General features: G+C 37.3%; 1 protein-coding gene across 13 annotated transcripts in view; it reads left to right on the plus strand.

Annotated features, from left to right (window-relative positions):
- reck (reversion-inducing-cysteine-rich protein with kazal motifs) overlaps positions 1-20,560 on the plus strand; it is a 198,153-nt gene that overhangs the window by 92,207 nt on the left and 85,386 nt on the right. For all 13 annotated transcript variants that reach the window (XM_069920608.1, XM_069920610.1, XM_069920611.1 and 10 more), the window contains 4 exons: positions 909-983; positions 1,224-1,260; positions 16,265-16,350; positions 19,777-19,821. In XM_069920608.1, the coding sequence (XP_069776709.1) occupies positions 909-983; positions 1,224-1,260; positions 16,265-16,350; positions 19,777-19,821 (243 nt within the window). The remainder of the gene's footprint in view (positions 1-908; positions 984-1,223; positions 1,261-16,264; positions 16,351-19,776; positions 19,822-20,560) is intronic.

Raw genomic sequence — 20,560 nt, forward strand, 5'->3', positions numbered from 1 at the left:
TGGCTTGGTAAATAGAGGTGGAAAGGAGGGAGAACTGGGAAGGGAAGAGGAGAGCAGGTTAGCAGAAGTCAGAAAAGGCGATGTTAATGCCATCTGGCTGGAGAGAGCCCAGATAGAAAATCAAGTGTTATTCGTCCAATTTGTGGGTAGTCTTAATGGGATAGTACATAAGGCCATAGAGAGACATATGAGTATGGGAATGTGACACAGAACTGAAATGATTGGTTACTGGGAGGTCTCTGTTACTGGTGCGGACAAAGTGAAGGTGTTCAGCGAAGCAATTTCTCAATCTGTGCTCAGTCATACATTTTAGTCTGACATCTCCTTACATATACAAGTTATTTTATACTATTATTTTGAACAGCACTTGAAATAAAATTCACTGTTTTATGTTTTCATAAAATCAAACTTTTGCTACTTGGATGAGAATTCCAGATACATGAATACTGGATAAATACAAGAATCTTATGGAATATTGGGTAGTTTAGTACATCAGTAGTTTGTATTGTCTTGTAGCCTTGGAGTAACATATTCAATCCTATATGTGTGGAATTTGCAAATTCTCCAAGTGACCTGGCAGATTTTGCAAGGTGTTCCTGTTTTTCCTTGCGTCCCAGTTTTACAGGTTAAAAGGCTCACTTGTCCTGACTACTTTTAATTTTTTTTTTTCTCCTTTGAACAAGAAAATGGCAAAAGAATTGAAAAGGGTTGTCATGGCACATAAGGGAATGAAGATGGGTTGAGGCTTGAGTTATTAGTAATTGGACTGATGGAATTGCTCTACTGGTACCCAAGTGGATTTGATGGGCCATAATAATGTCATAACAAATGTAAAAATCTTGTGCTGTAACTTTAGACTGTATGCCTTATCTGGTGTGTGTTTAATGTTGCATTATGTTTGTTACCAGCTAACATCAACAAAAAGTGAAGCTCGATTGAAATATCTCCTGCAGCGGTTGCCTGGCTTCTGTCCTGAGTCTGTGGTAAGAAGATTGTGATAATTTGTAATTAATGTGAAAATGCTTTTTTACTTGCTGCATATTACTGTGAGTACTGAAAGGTGGTTGCGGTTTCAGACATTTAGACCATTATGGAAAGTGCTCCCTGCAGTTCCATTTGTTTATTGAAATACATATTATCTTTCACAGCTGGAAATATTTAATGAATAAGTGATCAAAATATTTTTGAAATTGATTTACAATTTTAAAAATGTTGTTTTTCAGCATGATTTCTGGGTTTGCATCAATGCTTCTTTGCCTGGTAAGTGATGTTGAATGTAATTGAGAAGAATGAATCAGAGAGCATGTACATTTGGTAAAAGGATCCATTGCTGCTGGATTCATGATGGCTTTGGGGCAATCATCATCTTCAGTATTGAGCTTCCCTTCAAAATCGGATCAGATATGGACATACTCGTTCATGCAAAAATGATATTCTCAATCAAATTTAAAAAAAATATATACCCTTGGTCTACCTAAGTTTCTATTCACTTATGAGATGTGGTATTACTGCAGGCATGTATTCCCTTATCAATTGTTGTCCTTGAGAAGGTGGTTACTGTTTATATCATCCAGTAATGGATAACCCAGTAATGGCAAAGGAATGCTAATATATTTCCAAGGCAGGGTACTGTGTGACTTAACAACTGGGAATTGCTATGATAAGCAAACTGTCTTTGGCTTTTAAAGAAGGAAAAAGCCATAGGTTTGCAGAAGTACTGTCAAAGCCTTTGCAAGTTACACCTGGACCTTCGAGATAGCACATACTCAAGCCCATAGGTGATAGTGGGAAAGAACAATTAAGGTGATAGACTGGCTGCTGGTCAAATGAATTGCTTTGCCTTGATTGACATCCTTTTTTTCCCTAAGTGTGCACCATCCAGGCAAATAGACAGTATTTCATCTGTTTCGAGCCCAAAGGACCCCAAAATCCAGCAGCAATAGATATCCACCATGACAAATGGTTACTTAAACAAAAGTTATTTTTAATTAACTTTAAACATGAAAATAGAACGCAACTTTAACTTATCTCTATACTTAACTAACCCAAATTAACCCGCTTCTAATTCTAAGCGCACGTGTATGATGTGTGTGTAAATTTAAGAAAAGTTCTTTGGTTCACAGTTCAATCTCATTTCTTCTTCCAAGTTCTCTGGTTGCAGGCAATTCTTATACTGTGCACAGAATTTAACATGTATAAAGTTCACCATGCTTTGGTGCTCGAAAGGTAAATATTTACCACTCAGGAAGGTTCTTGTAGGGTTTGCAAAGAGAGATTTGTTGTTCCAGGATGTCCACAACTGAAGTACCATCATTAATCACCTTAATATCTCGCTGATGAAACTTGCCCCATCAGGGTTCTCCAGATAATAACCTCTTTCATTCAGGCTACCACAGAGTCCCTTTCTGTTCCTCTTATTCCAAGAGAAACATCAGACAGATAGCACTTCCAGCCATCCACTGCTCTGGAGCTTTCTGTTTCAACCAGCTCTTCCTGGCTTGTACTGTTCAGCTGCTTTCAGTGTCACACACACTAGCTGAGTGAGCTTGTTGAACTTGTCTTCTCTCTCTCTCTCTCTCTCTCTCTCTCTCTCTCCCTAGCTGCCAACTGCCAGAAAGCCCATGTGACTCTCTCACTTGCAAAAACCCCCACCTTCTTCAGCAAACAACATGAGTTATCCTTCTGCTCCCATCTGTTGTCTTAGATAAACAAAACCCAGGAGTGACCTTTTTATGAGCACCCTGTAGGTACTTGCAAGCAAACAGTTTGTCTCCTCTTCCAAACAATGGCCTATTCATTTCACTTTTTTTGGAAAATTTTATTTAATAATTTGCAAAATACATATAATAAAATAATATATAGAAAAACTATAAACTACACCCCCTCCCCTCTTACTAAACTTTAAAAAAAACCCCAACCCACCCTCCCATCACCCCACCTAGCCTTAAAAATTTTTAAATATTTTCTATTTGGCTTGCCAACTCTACATCATTTACTTAAGTTCTATTGACATATATTTTAAATATAGACCCCACATATCCACAAAAAAAGAGTAATTATTTTGAAAATTATGTTATTTTTCTAAATATTATCAAGATTGTAATTCATTATGCCATCTCTGCAAACTCAATTGTACATCATCTTTCCATGTAGCAGCTATACATTTTCTCGCTACTGCTAACCCTAATCTTAAAAAAGCTGAATATGGTTTGATCATTCGTGACTCTATAAATGGTACATTGATATAACCTAATAAGCACATCATTGGATCCAATTGCAAATCTACTTTGAACAAATCTCTCAAAAACCTTACTTCCTCCCAAAAGTATTTAACTTTCTTACATAACCATACTGAATGTATAAATGTACCTTTTTGCTCTCCACATCTAAAACACAAATCTGTTAAACTAAATCCTATTTCTTCAATTTTTCAGGGGTTAAATATAATTGATATAAAAAATTGTAATTAACCATATTATACCTCACATTAATTAACTTTGTAACACTATCCATCCACATTTTTGACCATTCTTCCCATGTCAGAACAATATCTAAATCTTTTTCCCATTTCTCTTTAACCTTATTCATATTCACTTTCTTTATTTTCTCCTGTAACAACCTGTACACATCTGAAATAAAACCTTTTTCAACTTTATCTGCAATTAATAATTCAAATTTTGTTTGACCTGGTAAAGTTAATTCCTGTCCATAATTCTTCTTCAAAATATTACAAAGCTGATAATAAACAAACAAAGAATTTGACAAAATATGATATCTCTCCTGTAACCTTTTAAAAGAACAATATCTCCCTGCCTCAAAACAATCCAATATATTAACTATTCCTTTAGTTTCCCAATCTTTTAAATAAGGATTATGTAAATAAAAAGGAATTAATTTATTTTGATATATTGGTGATTTTTATGGATATTATCCCTTTAGAACCTATAAATAAGTTTCAATTATACCAAATATTCATTATATGTCGTAAAACAGGTAACAAAAGTTTGTAACAGTAAGGGATTCCATTTATAAATAAAATGAGTAATATTACTTTTAAAAATCTGGTCCATCTCTATCTTTGCCAATCTAGGAAGTTGTTCAACATCAAATAACCTATTAATAAACTTCAACTGTGCTGCCTCATAATAATTCTGAAAACAAGCTAACTGTAAACCACCTAACTCATAATGCCAAGTTAACTTCTGAATAGAAATTCTTGACAATTTACCTTTCCATAAAAATAACCTAATTACTTTATTTATTTCCTTATAAAGAATTTTTTTTGGTATTACACACGGAATTGATTGAAAAGGATATTGTATTCGAGGATAAATATTCATCTTTATACAATTTACCCTTCCAATTAAAGTCAATGGTAAATCTTTCTACTTATCTAAATCAATTTTAATCTTATTCAATAAAGATATATAATTTAAATTATATAAATCCTGATATTCTTTATTTTCAACTACTCCTAAATATTTAATTTTACTAGACTATCTAAATTGAGTAACTTGTCTACAATCTGAATAATCTTCTTCAGCTATTGGTAAAATCTCACTCCTTTCCCAATTAACTTGATATCCTGATAACCTACCATATTGATTCAACAAATCTTGTAATGACTTCAATGAATTTTTTTGATTTGTTAAATATATCAGAACATTATCTGCAAACGAACTAATCTTATATTAATTTTCTCTCACTGTAATTCTTTTAATATTAAAATCTTGTCGAACAGCTTGAGCCAAAGGTTCTAATACCAAAGCAAACAAAGCAGGAGAAAGAGAACAACCCTGTCTTGTAGAACAAGATAAATTAAAAGATTTTGAGATCTGACCATTCGTCATTACCCTTGTTGTAGGTCCAGCATACAAAGCTTTAACCCAACCTCTAAATAATGGACCTAAATTAAACTTTTCTAATACTTTGAACAGAAAATTCCACTCAACTTGGTCAAACACTTTTTTCGCATCCAAAGATATTACCATTGGTTGATTATGTTGCTGTTTTGCAAAATTAATTAATGAAATAAATTTAACTATATTATCCACAGAATATCTACCCTTAACAAAACCCACTTGATCAATATGTACTAATTTTGGCAAATAATTTGCTAATCTATTAACTAAAACTTTGGCCACAATTTTATAATCGGTCTGTATGAGGCCACTTTTAAAGGGTCTCTATTTTTTTTGGTGTAACAGTAATCACTGGTAAAGATCTCTTAAGAAAGATTCTGGAAATACACCAGTTCTCATTGCTTGTTTCAATACATCTTTATATAATGGAAATAACAAACCATTAAATTCTTTATAAAACTCTACCGTAAATCCATCCTCTCCAGGAGATTTCCCATTAGGCATCGATTGTAAAGCTTCCTTCAACTCTATATCAGTAAATGAGGTATCTAAATCTTTCATATCAACTCATTCAATATTGGCAAGTTCAAACTAGATAAAAAAGAATCAATTTGATCCATTTCTTGATCACCCTCTGATGTATACAAACTTTTAAAAATTCCTCATTAATATCCTTTTGTTTATACGTAATCTCAGCATTTGTTCTCGATGCTTGCTGAGTTTTAAGTTGCCATGCCAAAACTTTATGCACTTTCACCCAACTCATTATAAAGTTGTTTAGATCACAAAATCATTTTTCATATTTATAAATTTGTAAAGTATTCTAACGTAACTTCAATTTAGATAATTGTATCTTATCATCCTCAATATATTTTCTCTAATTTTTTTTCTCCAAACTTTTAATTTCCTTTTCCAAACTAGAACTTTCGAATAAATATTGCTTTTTAATCCTTGCTGTATTACTAATAATCTGTCTCCCTCAAATATGCTTTTAAAGCATCCCATAAAGTTAATTTACTCTGTACTGAGCCTTAATTCGTTTATAAATAAAAAATAATTTGATCTCTTATATATTTAATAAAATCTGGTCTCTTTAATAACATTTCATTAAATCTCCAACGATAAGCTGTCTCAGTTACTTCAGTACCTCCTAAACATCTAACCAACAAAGAATGATCAGATAAAATCTACTTTTATATTCTGCAGAAATCAAAGATAAATCTATTCTAGAAAAAGAATTATGCTGAGCTGAGTAAAAAGAAAAATCTTTTTCGATTGGATTTAACTTCCTCCATATTCCCACTAAATTCAAATCGTTCATCGTTTCAAGTAATCTTTTTGCCATTTTTGTTTTTTTCCACAGTTTTTGGAGATTTATCCAACAAAGGATCCAAATAACAGTTAAAATCTCCTCCTACCAAAACATTCTCATTTGATTGATTCAAGTTTAAAAATACATCAGAAATAAAAGCTTCATCATCCTCATTTGGTGCATATACGTTCATTAATGTCCAACATTCAGAAAAAAATCTTGCAATTAACTACCAAAATCTCCCTGCATTGGCAGAAAAGGAATCCAAACTGAATGAAACCGTTTTATTTACTAGTATCGCAATCCCTCTAGCTTTAGAATTATAAGAAGCAATTACATGTCCTACCCAATCCTTTTTCAACTTCAAATGTTCTTTTTCTGTCAAATGAGTTTCTTGCAAAAATGCAATATCTACTTTTAACTTCTTAATATAATCTAAAACATGTTTCCATTTTATCAGACGACTTAATCCCTTAACATTAAAAGGTGCAAAGTTTAATGTATTCATTATGTCTTACAAAATGGCACCCAAACTTATACAATTGACTCCATCGAAAACTAAATCTAAAAAAAAACTCACCTTCTTAACAAAAGAAAAACCCCAATAAAACACCCCTGCACCCCCCACCCCCCCAAAAAATACTGCAAACCTATGCAGTTAATACCAACAGTGGCTGATGACTTCAGATTTAGCTGGGTCGTCATCTTTTCCCGATCCGGACTAAGAAAAACCCTTCCATCCGGTATCAGATGTTCCTGGAAGTTCCTCTTTGCCTTTCCCATTTCCAGCTTTATTCAGAGTCACTAACGGCTTCAAAGAGAAATTCTGTATCAACTTGCAGCTTGTGGGTTTTTGAAAAATTGGGACTGGTACTGCCACAAAATATTTTTAAGTTTGCAGGATATCTAAAAGTAGATCTATTTCCTTTCTTCCATAAAACTGCTTTAGCCAGATTAAACTTCTTCCGTCTCATAACAACCGCCTGACTCAAATCTGCATTAAAAAAAACCTTACTATTCTCTACTATCACTGGACAATTCACTTGAGCCTGTAGAACTGCACGTAAAATCATTTCTCGATCCTGATATCTTAAACACCTCACCAAAACGGCTTGAGGCGGTTCACCCGGTAACGTTTTTTTCCTTAACGCACGATGAGCTCTCTCTAACTCCAAACCCTCTGGAAAAAATTCTGGACCAAAAATTTCAAAATCCACTCTTTAAAAAAACTTTGTTAGATTTGTTCCCTCAAAACCCTCTGGTAACCCTACTATTTTAATGTTATTCCGCCGACTTTGATTTTCCAATATCTTCTGCAAAAAATTATTCTCAATTTGCTATCCAGCCACAGCTCCTTCAACTTGATCCACTCTGTCTTCTACATTCTTAATTTTATTTTCAACCGTATCAACTGCTGTCAAACATTTATTAACATCCATCTTCATTGAAGCATTCACCAGACATATCAGTAATTTAAAGTCTAATATCAGCAAGTTGTTGATCAACATTTTGAAAACTATTAGACATATAATCCATCATGCTATCATTCTGCTTGGTTATTGTTTCTAACATTACCATCATATCAGAGGCAGGCGTAGGGCCTATTGTGCTAGGTGACTTGTAATGTGAAGGTAACTTCAAAGCTGTAGGGGAACCTTCCATTTTGGCTGCAGCCAGTGAAACTCTTCTTCCAAATACTGTTGTAGCTCTTCTTCCACTTCCTCCTGTGTTAAATTAACTTCCCTGGGCTGGCTGCATGTTTGCATACCACTCCACGTTGAGCTGAATTCCTCATCCCGACATTGAGCAGCAGCCCTCACTCTTTCGAGTGTCTTGCGCATGCACAATGCCACGCAAGTGGTCTATTCATTTCATGACGTAATTTCAATTAGCACCTACTTGTGAAATGTGCGTAGCATTTTCCATAGATCCTGCAATGTTACTGAATATGAATTCTTCAGTATTTCAAATAAGATCTGTTTCATAATGTGTGTATGTATGTAACCCACTGTAATCTTACCAAATTCCTCCCAATATTTATCCATTACACATCATGCTCCTGACTTGTGTCTTAAATCTGGCCGAAAGTCTCCCAGGAATTGGGAGGTGTGTCACTTGCTCTAGGGTATCCTCTGGCCTGTTCTTTTACGCACAATATTTTTGTGTATGCTTCAGTAAAATACAAGTAAAACAACGTAAAACCATGGAAGTAATGGGAAAAATGTATGAATTATGATCATCTAAGATAAAATGCTAAATCAAGTACTGTGGACATAGTCGGTTTTTGTACTCAGATTCTCACAGCTTTTACTTAACTATAATCATAGTTTCAACTTGCACGCAATTCTCTCTACTTTTGGACTCCACTTATTTCACTGATCAAAGGAGTTGGCATTTCGTTTGTATAGTTTGATGAACCTGTTTTCATTTTCCATGAATATTGCCAAGGTTTGGTCCATGTCTCCTTTTCTAATACAGTTCTTGGCAACTGTGTAGCCCCCTTTCTATGTGCTTGTCCCTTCTACGCTCAGTTTATTTCTTACAAGTTTGTGTATTATTTGTCCATTTAGTCTTGTATCATCAGTTTTCACCAAAAAGTCATTTTGATGGGGAAGAATTGTCAGCATCAGAAAGAATTGCTTTACTCTAAGAATATTTCATAGTCTTACTGCAGTATTTCTGATGATAGTTGTGTTGTGGGATTGATTTTTTGGTTAAAGCATCTTTCTTGCTAAATTTGCATCTTGCAGATTATTTATTTAAAAATCAAAATCAAAATTGATGGAAATAGTAATGGGCTGTATCTGTGGGAAGAAGGTCAAAGAACTGAATTTAAGATTTCTAACATTTGCAATTTTTGATATTCACCTTTTTAAAAGATGCTTTGTAGGTCCAATCATTTCTTGTGGCATGTGAGGAAAGATTTTTTGGTTACCGTAATTTCTTCAGTGTTGGTTTTCCACAAGTTAAATAATGCAGATTTCTGATTATATTCTCTGATTTCCCTGAATATCCAGAATCTCTGTATTGATGACCATCTCTGCAGCCCCTTTGCAGTGAATGCCAACAATTCATGACTACCTGGATAAAGAAATATCTTGCATTCTCATTTCAGAATGGGCAGGTGTTAAATGTGAGACAGTAGCCCCTGGTTCTGGATGCCCCATTGGGGAGGAACATCTCCCCTATCAACTCCTTGAAAATATTGTATGCACACTTCCATTATGTTAGGACTTAATGATGGTTCTTGAAATTTGTGTCTAATCTAGCATGTTCTCCTGATACTTTTTAAAAGTAGGTGCTAGTGAGTATATTCCACCCAAATATTTGAACCTCCACCATCAAATTGATACATATTAATAGACCAGTATTCCCATCTCATGGTAGATAGGGTATTGATAGACATGAACAGATCATGCATTGGTTGCATTTTTGTTTTCTTTCATCTTTGTAGGCTGTATATGTAAAACTTTGTTCCAGATGGCCATATTTCTTTTTTCTCTTGTAACTGGCAATATTCTTTTACTTTAGTAAAAACATCTGCATATCTTTTTAATGCATTACCTTCTTCATCTTTTGAAATGGAGGAGTGTTTTGATCTTAGATACAAAAATTCGTCAATGCTTTTGTTTTCTTTCTGACATTAATTTATTGACATAAGCATTTAGGGTATACTAAAATGGTCTATATCATTATTTATCATAATTTTAAGCCTCCTTACTTAGTGCACGTGTCAAGAAATGAAAGTTGAAAAAATGCGTTGACAGGCTGATCCTTGCATCTCTTTAGAAATCTATGTTCAGTGCCATCTTTATTTCTCCTCTTTTCTGTTAATACGCCCAATATAAAATAATACCTTTTCGACTGGATTTATTCATGTACAGTAGGGAACTGGCTTCTGGCTTGAATAAAATAAATGGAAAATTGATTTCATATTAGAGCTCCTGAACATTTTTGGATGAGTCATGGTGAACTTCCTGATGATTTTATTCACTGTGTATGATCAAATATCATTTTAAAATGTAATCAATTGGAAAAGTTAGAAGCTAAGCAAATCATTTGTGGAAACTACTCATTATACTTTTTGTTTTCTATTCCTTTAATAATTTGAAAGTTTATATGCATGTCTGCACAGAAGAAAGAGACAGACTTTTTAAGGACTTCCTCAAACTGCAACTTGCACATGGAGTGAAGTAGGAATATATTTTGCCTAAGTGGTGGATAACTTCTTGTTAACCAAAAAGTACATCGAAGGATGATCATCGTCATTCAGTTTGCCTTTAAACATTAGTGTGTCTTTGAGCTTGCACAAAGTACATCGAAGGATGATCATCGTCATTCAGTTTGGCTTTAAACATTAGTGTGTCTTTGAGCTTGCACAAAACATAAAAGCAAGTGTTGCAAATGTGTTATTTACTAAAATGGGATGAAGTCACAAGGCATTAGAATTGAACTGTCTGTACACCAAATTTTAATGATAAACTTACTGGGTAGTCATTTACAGGAACCAGGCTGCAGCCATATTAAATTTAGTGCACTGCGTGAGATGCACCAAAACCAACAGGTTTTTATTTCATACAGTAGGTGCAGTCTTGTTAACAGTTTGACATTGAAATGCATCTAGGTAAACAGAAGGGTATGCATGATGCTAGTGTTTTTTTTGTATCTAGTGTAGTTTCAGTGGTTCAGAAATAGTCAAGAAAAAAATCAACTGGCCCAAAACAACAATTAAATTCAGATAATCATTTCTGATATACTTTAAACATGACATAAAATTATTTAAAAACAAACTATATTATTTAACCATAATAACACCTTCAACGAATTGATTGATTCAAAAATACAGTTATTCAAAATATATCAGTCTCTCCTCTTAGATGAAGGGACAAAGTGCAGATTCACAAGGTGATTCTCCAGCATAAATAATTCATGCCAAAGCAAAAAGTGATGAGCAAATTTAGGATTTCTGTGGGAATTGCCAGCATTATGTGGCAATTGATTTGACAGCGCAGAAACAGGTCATGTAGCAATACCAATACCTGCTGACTTTTGTGCTTCATTTGAGCCACTTGCTCTTCTTTCTGATATTCTCAGGATTTGCATATCCTTTTAAAATCATCTATGTTGCTTGCCCTTTTTTTTCTTGTGATTAACCAGTGTGCTAAATGAAGATTTTTTAAATCTTGAATTTCCCATTGCTTTGTGACCTGCTTATTCAGATTTTGATTTTCTCAATGAAAATATTTTCTTCATCCATACTTTTTTGGAAGTCATTCATTATCTTCAAGACTTCCATCAGAACAATCTCAGACTTCTGATTTGTTTTTTAGAAGAAAGTACCTCAACATTGTTACTTGGAGTGTCATCCTTTAGAATCTGATTTCCAGTTTTATCCCTGTTGGAAATAAAAACAGAAAATGCAGGAAATATTTGGCAGGGCAGGCAGCATCTCTGAAGAGAAAAACAATCCACTTTTCATCAGAACTGGAAATGTAAGAACACAGGTGTGTTGTTGAGCAATAGAGAGATCAAAGTTTATTGTGCAAAAGTGAATTTTATTGAAATTAACTTCCAACTATTCTACTAATGTATTACAACCAGAGGTCTAGTTTATATAAAAAAAAAAGAAATATATCCTTGTTCTTTTGTTAAATATTTGGTTGCCTTTCTCATCTGTGCTCTCTTCTTGCTTTCTCTACTCTCACTCTATTGCTAGGAATTCCACAGGACACTTTAAAGGTTCTAATTAACTGTAAAAAAAAAAGATATATGAACCAGAGCAGGAGTGGATTATTTATTCCAGTATGCTTGCCATACCATCTAATAAGATTGTGCTTGATTTTTAAAAATCTCAACACTACTTTCTATAAATACAGCATTTCAGTCAAAGTTCTCTCAGAACTTTACACCTGAGAATAGCTGTCCTTGGGTCTGCCTTGTGCAAGTTTTTCTGAGATGAGTGAGGCTGAACCTGTGTAAATGGTTTTTGCAACCACCATAGATTGAATTGACCTCATGAATTTCTCAGTATTCATGGAGGGCATTTTTGTTTAGCACCTTCACTGTGGCTATGTGTGGCAGAGTAGTCAAGTTATTGGAGTAATGATTGAGATACCCGAATTAGCAATGTCGAGATTGGAGTTCAGTTGATAATTTCAGCTGTGGAATTTAAATTCAGTTATAAATCTGGAATTGAATAAAGGATCTGATCTTGATACATTACATTGATAATGAAATCTTGTTAAAGTACGCTAATGTCCTTCAGGGGAGGAAATCTGTCCTCTCCTGATATGTCTTGTGTGACTCCATGTGCACCAAAGTGGCTGCACAAGACTCCAGTTTAGTTCGAACCATTGGCAACCTGAGCTCGGATTCAAACTTCTGACACAATGAGGAAGCCTTCAGAGCCCTTTGTGAGCCCTTCTTGCCCTCAGCATCCTCTCAAATCCGGTTTCAATACTTGGTTCTCATGAGCCATTCTCAAGCAGTCCACAGGCTGGTATAAGTCCTTTGACCTCAAGTCACCAGCAGCCCACAGCCTTTGTGGGTTCCTCACCTGCAAATCACCAACCGCTCGCCACCTATGTGTGTTCTTCAGCCACAGAGCCCCACGTTGGTTGGCTACTATGGTCTCAAGCCTCAGGGTTGTCTCCTCTGCATCTCCTTGTCAATGGGGGATTGTCTCACTGTTACCTGCGCCCTCAAGGCCGTTGCTGAACACAGGTGCCATCATCTTGGCCTCAGACCCCGTGGTCACAAGATTTTAAATAAAACATCACCATCTCCTTTGACAGGCTGTTTTAAAGCCTGTATGGAGACGTTGGCAGTAGGACTGGGTGGTAGGACCCAGTGGGGGAGTGCTATGTCTCTGCTCCTTGCTCTCCCTGAGATCTCTCAGCAGCAGCACTGCCGTAACTGTAGCTCTGCCACAGTGTTGCCAGTATATTTTAGGCCATTAAGAATGCTGTACCTTCTGTTATGGACCTTAACTTTATTTTTGACAGGACTGAACTTACTGCAGAATATTTGACAGCTGTATTAGTGCTAAGCTACCACGAGGAGACTCTTACAGCTGTGAAAGGACTAAACTTGCTGTGGGAGATTTGACAGCTGCTAGGAGCTGTAGTAATGCTAAGCTGCCACTAGGAAATTTTGACAACTGTCAAAGCACTGGAACCACACACTAGAAGTCTGTGGGCTCACAGGAGAGAGAACCTGCAGCTGCTAACCTCTCCACCAATAGGGAAAGCTGGAGGCAACGGTGGGAAGCTTAAAAAGCCCAGAGTACTAGTTCTGGAGGGTTCGTTGGTGGAGAGTGCAGGACTAACTAGTGCCTCTCCCGTCGCCTTTCAAGGAAGAGGACATGCCAGAAGGACACTATTGAACCCTAAGGAGGGCATTGGAGGGTCACCAGACCACTCAAGTCAAGTGTCCAAGGAAGAAGGACTGTGTGCCAGAAGGGCACTACTGAACCCTAAGGGGAGCATTGGAGGGTCTCCAGACCACTCAGGACAAGGAGTCCGAAGAAGAGGACTCACGTGCCAGAAGAGCACTTGTGAACCCTAAAGTAGGCTTCGGAGGCGAGAACCTCAAATAGTGACCAGGAGGTCACTGTGGAAATTCCTGGATAAAGGAAGTGAAGGGCGGTGGTAGCCCCATTTGAACCCTAAGGCAGTCTTGTGTTCCCTTGACATGACTGATGTGGGGGGTTTTTGGTTTTGTGGTTTATTTTTGGGAATTTTGGTGATTTTTGGGCCATTTCAGCCTGGACTGTAATGATCTGGGGTTTTTTTTCCACGTATGATGTATAATCATCTTTTCTTGATTATAGAGCTGCTATTAAGGATGGTGTTCAGGTGTTAAGTTTATTGAGTTGATTTTATTATTTTTTTTCTTTGGCTTGGCTTCGCGGACGAAGATTTATGGAGGGGGTTAAAAGTCCACGTCAGCTGCAGGCTCGTTTGTGGCTGACAAGTCCGATGCGGGACAGGCAGACACGATTGCAGCGGTTGCAAGTGAAAATTGGTTGGTTGGGGTTGGGTGTTGGGTTTTTCCTCCTTTGCCTTTTGTCAGTGAGGTGGGCTCTGCGGTCTTCTTCAAAGGAGGTTGCTGCCCGCCAAACTGTGAGGCGCCAAGATGCACGGTTTGAGGCGTTATCAGCCCACTGGCGGTGGTCAATGTGGCAGGCACCAAGAGATTTCTTTAGGCAGTCCTGGTACCTTTTCTTTGGTGCACCTCTGTCACGGTGGCCAGTGGAGAGCTCGCCATATAACACGATCTTGGGAAGGCGATGGTCCTCCATTCTGGAGACGCGACCCACCCAGCGCAGCTGGATCTTCAGCAGCGTGGACTCGATGCTGTCGACCTCTGCCATCTCGAGTACCTCGACGTTAGGGGTGTGAGCGCTCCAATGGATGTTGAGGATGGAGCGGAGACAACGCTGGTGGAAGCGTTCTAGGAGCCGTAGGTGGTGCCGGTAGAGGACCCATGATTCGGAGCCGAACAGGAGTGTGGGTATGACAACGGCTCTGTATACACTTATCTTTGTGAGGTTTTTCAGTTGGTTGTTTTTCCAGACTCTTTTGTGTAGTCTTCCAAAGGCGCTATTTGCCTTGGCGAGTCTGTTGTCTATCTCATTGTCGATCCTTGCATCTGATGAAATGGTGCAGCCGAGATAGGTAAACTGGTTGACCGTTTTGAGTTTTGTGTGCCCGATGGAGATGTGGGGGGGCTGGTAGTCATGGTGGGGAGCTGGCTGATGGAGGACCTCAGTTTTCTTCAGGCTGACTTCCAGGCCAAACATTTTGGCAGTTTCTGCAAAGCAGGACGTCAAGCGCTGAAGAGCTGGCTCTGAATGGGCAACTAAAGCGGCATCATCTGCAAAGAGTAGTTCACGGACAAGTTTCTCTTGTGTCTTGGTGTGAGCTTGCAGGCGCCTCAGATTGAAGAGACTGCCATCCGTGCGGTACCGGATGTAAACAGCGTCTTCATTGTTGGGGTCTTTCATGGCTTGGTTCAGCATCATGCTGAAGAAGATTGAAAAGAGGGTTGGTGCGAGAACACAGCCTTGCTTCACGCCATTGTTAATGGAGAAGGGTTCAGAGAGCTCATTGCTGTATCTGACCCGACCTTGTTGGTTTTCGTGCAGTTGGATAATCATGTTGAGGAACTTTGGGGGACATCCGATGCGCTCTAGTATTTGCCAAAGCCCTTTCCTGCTCACAGTGTCGAAGGCTTTGGTGAGGTCAACAAAGGTGATGTAGAGTCCTTTGTTTTGTTCTCTGCACTTTTCTTGGAGCTGTCTGAGGGCAAAGACCATGTCAGTGGTTCCTCTGTTTGCGCGAAAGCCGCACTGTGATTCTGGAGAATATTCTCGGCGACACTAGGTATTATTCTATTTAGTAGAATCCTAGCGAAGATTTTGCCTGCAATGGAGAGCAACGTGATTCCCCTTTAGTTTGAGCAGTCTGATTTCTCGCCTTTTTTTTGTACAGGGTGATGATGGTGGCATCACGAAGATCCTGAGGCAGTTTACCTTGGTCCCAACAAAGCTTGAAAAACTCATGCAGTTTGGCATGCAGAGTTTTGCCGCCAGCCTTCCAGACTTCTGGGGGGATTCCATCCATACCTGCTGCTTTGCCACTTTTCAGTTGTTCGATTGCCTTATATGTCTCATCCAGGGTGGGAACCTCATCCAGCTCTAGCCTTAGGGGCTGTTGAGGGAGCTGGTGCAGGGCGGAATCTTGGACTGAGCGGTTGGCACTGAAAAGAGATTGGAAGTGTTCTGACCATCGGTTCAGTTCAGTTAATACATTTTGTTAAACTTAACTCATTCGTTTGTGTGTCTCCTAATTGCTGCTGTGGAGTGTAACACTACAATGAAAATGTTAGTTGATAATCAAACAAATTAAAATTTCTCATTTCAAAATACAGCATTTCATTGCTTATTACATTTAAAATAGACCTTTACCATCTAAAACATTAGTGTTTGTCTTGTATGAATATCTTTGTTTTGTTGGATAACTTAGTTTTTTTTTAATTTAAAAATTCATCATTGGATTCAAATCTTTCCTGTATTTTTACCTTGTAGGAGCCCCAAAAAAGTCAGAAGGCTGGGTTGGCCTGGGGTGTTGTGAACTGGCTATTTCCTTGGACTGTCGACGTGCATGTAAGCAGGTAATGCATCTCAGCTGTGTCTGGGTTTCACATAGCACTTTGAAAAACTGCAAAATATTACCTTGATTATGGATGTGAGAAATTTCTTTTAGTCAAGTTGATTGTCATCTGATTGCATACATACAACCAAACAAAACAGCGTTCTCCCGTCCTCAGTGCAAAACACACAGACGCACAACTAGACAAACAATACACATAGGACAAGTATTCATATATTCAAATAAATAAATATTGTTTCATGGACAAATGCAAGGCCTCTGCTGAGAAAGGAAAGTCATAAGGGATAGTAAAGACCAAGCAGGGATCAGAGTGGGAATCGATGTGGTGGAGTGTTTTGGGGGGATTTGGAGGGTTGGGGAGGTCAGAGGGTGGAAATGGAAGGTGGGAGGTTGGTGGGGGAAGGAGGAAGGTTGGGGACATTTCTTTCTATACATGACTGTTGATTTGGACACCATTGCACAGAGCTTTGGATTACACTGGAAGTTGTTTGAAAAAGTGTCAATTAAAACATTTTGATGTACTGTCATTTTATACTGGCAGTACAAGATAACAGTGCTTTTGCTGACGTACACCAACATGTATGAGTTGACTGGATTGATAATCCAGAGAACACAAATTCATATCCTATTGTGGCATAATGAAAATAGAATCTATCAGTGAAGATTATCTATGACTCTAGTAAGACCAGTGTGAATACCTATCTGCATCAATAATATTTGGAAAGAGAAGTCTTCAGTCTTACAAGGTTTGGCTTATTTCGTGTTGCCTGGTTTTCCATCAATGGTTAATTTCTAACCTCCTTTGGTGGCATAATAATTTTTCATTCATATTTCTACTTTACTGGTACCTTACCAGGGACACCCATATCCCAAGAATACATTCAAAAATACTCTTCTACCCTGTCACTTCTAATCTGCACCTTAAAATGACGCATCAACACCACCTTCATTGTTAGAAGAAAGTCCATCTCTACCAAGCAAAGTAATTTGCTCAGGGCACATCTGGTTGTAATTGACAATGGGCACTTCATTATCAACACAAGGTCCATTTTTTAATGGTGGCTTCCTTAGTGGATTCGGATACTCATTCTGCTGAAGAATAAGAAGCAGGATCAGGACATTTGATCTTCGCCTGCTCTGCCATTCACTGTGGTTATGGCTGATTTTTTATCTCTCACCAATTCCATATCCCTTGATTTCCTTAACATCCAAAAGCCAAAATATCACACATAGCAGATAACCACGATTATCTCTGGTGTTGATACAGAAGGATTTTACATTTTTATTTTGGTTCTGCTCCTATTTGAGATTTTTCAGTTTGGTGTAAACCTCCTCGTCTGCAACACCAAGAATCAGTCTGATATTCTTAACTGTTCTTTATCGCCAAATAAAAAATTGGGTGAGGTGAACAGAGCAATATTGAAAGGAAAATATTGATTTGCTAATAGCTTGGAAGTCAGTTGCTCTGGATATAAATATGTTTGAGGATGGATAGAATTTAAGTGGCATTGGTTGAATTCTTTGCACCCAATGAAACAATTTGTGAAGGCCTCAGTTTCCATCTTGCTACTTGGGAGTATATTGTGCTTTGGAGTTTGACTGCTCACTGTGGGAATTTGGCTTGCATGTAAAGAGTGTTGACTTGTGTCAAAAGTCATGACTCATTAAGTAGTTATTTAGTGAAAAAGTTTGAGGCACATGAACAGCGTAACCCTGGAGATGGGAATGTTTAGATTTTGTAAAGGTTACACGTCATTGTACTACTTTCTCTCAAACACACTGGATTCTTCACCCATGATTTAATAATGTTAGATTGCTATGAAGGATGTTGGAGATTACTCCACCACCAATTTGTTTCGTGATCAAAGACCATCTAATGGGGATCACATTCCCCTTCTTAAATGCCACCTCCAAGTGAGATTCCCTGTCACTTTCTGAACTCTACTTTTCCAGTTAGGAACCACTGTTTTCCTGGCCTTTGTTCCAAGTTAGGACCATTTTATGAAATTCTTGCTATGGAACGCAGACTGCATTTCTTCATTCTTGGATCGCTTGGCATAATGTAACCAAATGGTTGGCTAAATATTTTTTTGGCAGCAAGTGGTATTTGATTGTAGGAGATTACCAGTAAAGAGTATCTTCTTAATTTAGCAAATATCTATTTGTGGATATTAGTGGTCTCAGTGTTTTAAAATTCACTCTTAAATCTTTGAATGAATTTAAACCTGCTCCTTCTTGAAAACATTTCTTAAAATTCATCTGTGACCAACTACTTAAATGTCAACAAAGCAAAAACTCCGGAGAAAAATTGATTCAGACAAAATATTTAAATCCTTTCCTGGATATTGTAGAGATTTAATTTGAATTAAAAAGCTGTTTGAATTTCAAATACTAAACAATAAAAGTTATTTATTGCATAGGGTTTAAAACTGTTTAAGAAAGAAAATAAATTAAACAATTTAAATGCAGAGTATGCAGTGAAATTAGAGATACAGGTACATAATCTTTATCTGAAATTCTGAAAATAGAAACTTCTGAAAACCAAACATTTTTTTCCATGGATGTCGTCTGCACACCAAAGCTTACATTTGGCCCCAATCATGACCCGACGCAAACCAGCCCTGTCCAGCACCGTGACTTAGTGCTCCTACCAGTCAGATGCATCTCTGCTGCTCAAGGTCTTTGAAGACTGTGGAAAAAGAGCTGCAGAGTCTCCTACAGGTAATGGATAGAAGCAGAAAAAAAGCGTCTGTCATTATCAATAGCACAGAAAGTCGAGTTATTGTAGCAGCCTGATCGTGGTGTATCTGTGCGGCGACTTACTGAAGATTATGATGTGGGAACTACCACCATATACGACTTAAAGAAGCAGAAAGATAAATTGTTGAAGTTTTACAGTGATGACAGTTTGAGGCAGTTTACGTTTGAAGTTTTACTTAAAAATTAAAAAGTACTCTAGTAATTTTGTGGTCTATCTTTATCTCATTTCATTTACCACACACTCTGTCCAGCATGGCTGGAGCCCCACTCACCAGTCCAGAGACCCTTCTAGTTGGAGTGTCTTTGTTTTGCATGAATCTGAAATCAGCTCAGTTACATAACGTATCACTGTTACTATTGATTCTGTTATCCAAAAAATTCCAAAGTGCTGGTCCCAAGGGTTTCGGTTAAAAGATTATGTACCTGCATCACGCTAGAGGCCTTTTTCACCTGTTGTAACAAACATGTAAACCATTTGTGTGCTAAATAAAGAAAAAAAAAATGACTTCCATGCTTTTGGGATATCCCAAAGATTCAGAGCCAGTTAAGTACTTTTTGAAGTGTCATTTCTGTCATCTTGAATTGCAGCAGTCAATATATTCGTGGGATTATTGCAGTGTCTATAACTTTTTATTTTCCTTGTGCATTCATTTGCTTTTTTTTTAAGGCATCTTCAAAGAATGATCTCAAGGACTGCAGAAAGGAATTTGAGGTCTGTATGACAAAATATTAATAAATGCATTGCACAATATTGAAATGTAAGTCACTGCATAGATTTCCCAAAAACTTGGCAGTAAAGGTGAGGAGTAAGCTTGTTGGCTGAAGAAGAAGTGCTGCATGAGAAGGCAAAAGAACTGCTCCCCCAAGGTGCTCAAGGAAGCCTCACTTAGCTAATCACGAGTATTCTCCTTTTCCCAAAACTCCTGCTTCCTCATCCCAACCCATGAATCTTTTATTTTTTTCACCCTTTCTTTTCCCTCACCGAGACTCAGTCCCAAATTTACATCTACAGACTGTTGCTGGTACCATAACTGATAGCTTTCCATCCATCAACTGCAAGTCTGCCAATTTAACACCCTGCATTAAATTCAGTAGGAATATATATCCCTGGCATTGCTAATTTCACCCCTTGACCTCCTTTCCATCTCTGTACAATGATTCTAAGGCTAATGATTCTAAAATGCCTTCAGATTATGTTGTGCAAATTTTTATTAATTTTTTTCTTTGCTACATCATGGTCATTTGGATCCAAAGTTACAAAATCAGTGTAAACTTTTCTGGTTTGCTCTTCGTCCTACATTTTTACAGTAGATCTCCCCATCTAAAATTTAGTTCACAAGGTTATTATTATATTGATTGCAATCCCAAATTGGAATCCATTACAGTAAAGCATGTATTTATCCAAAATTCAAGCAACCAGCAAAAAACTTTGCAGAAAATAAATGGTAAAA

The sequence above is a fragment of the Narcine bancroftii genome, chromosome 2 (assembly GCF_036971445.1).
Source record: "Narcine bancroftii isolate sNarBan1 chromosome 2, sNarBan1.hap1, whole genome shotgun sequence".
Lineage (NCBI taxonomy): Eukaryota > Metazoa > Chordata > Chondrichthyes > Torpediniformes > Narcinidae > Narcine > Narcine bancroftii.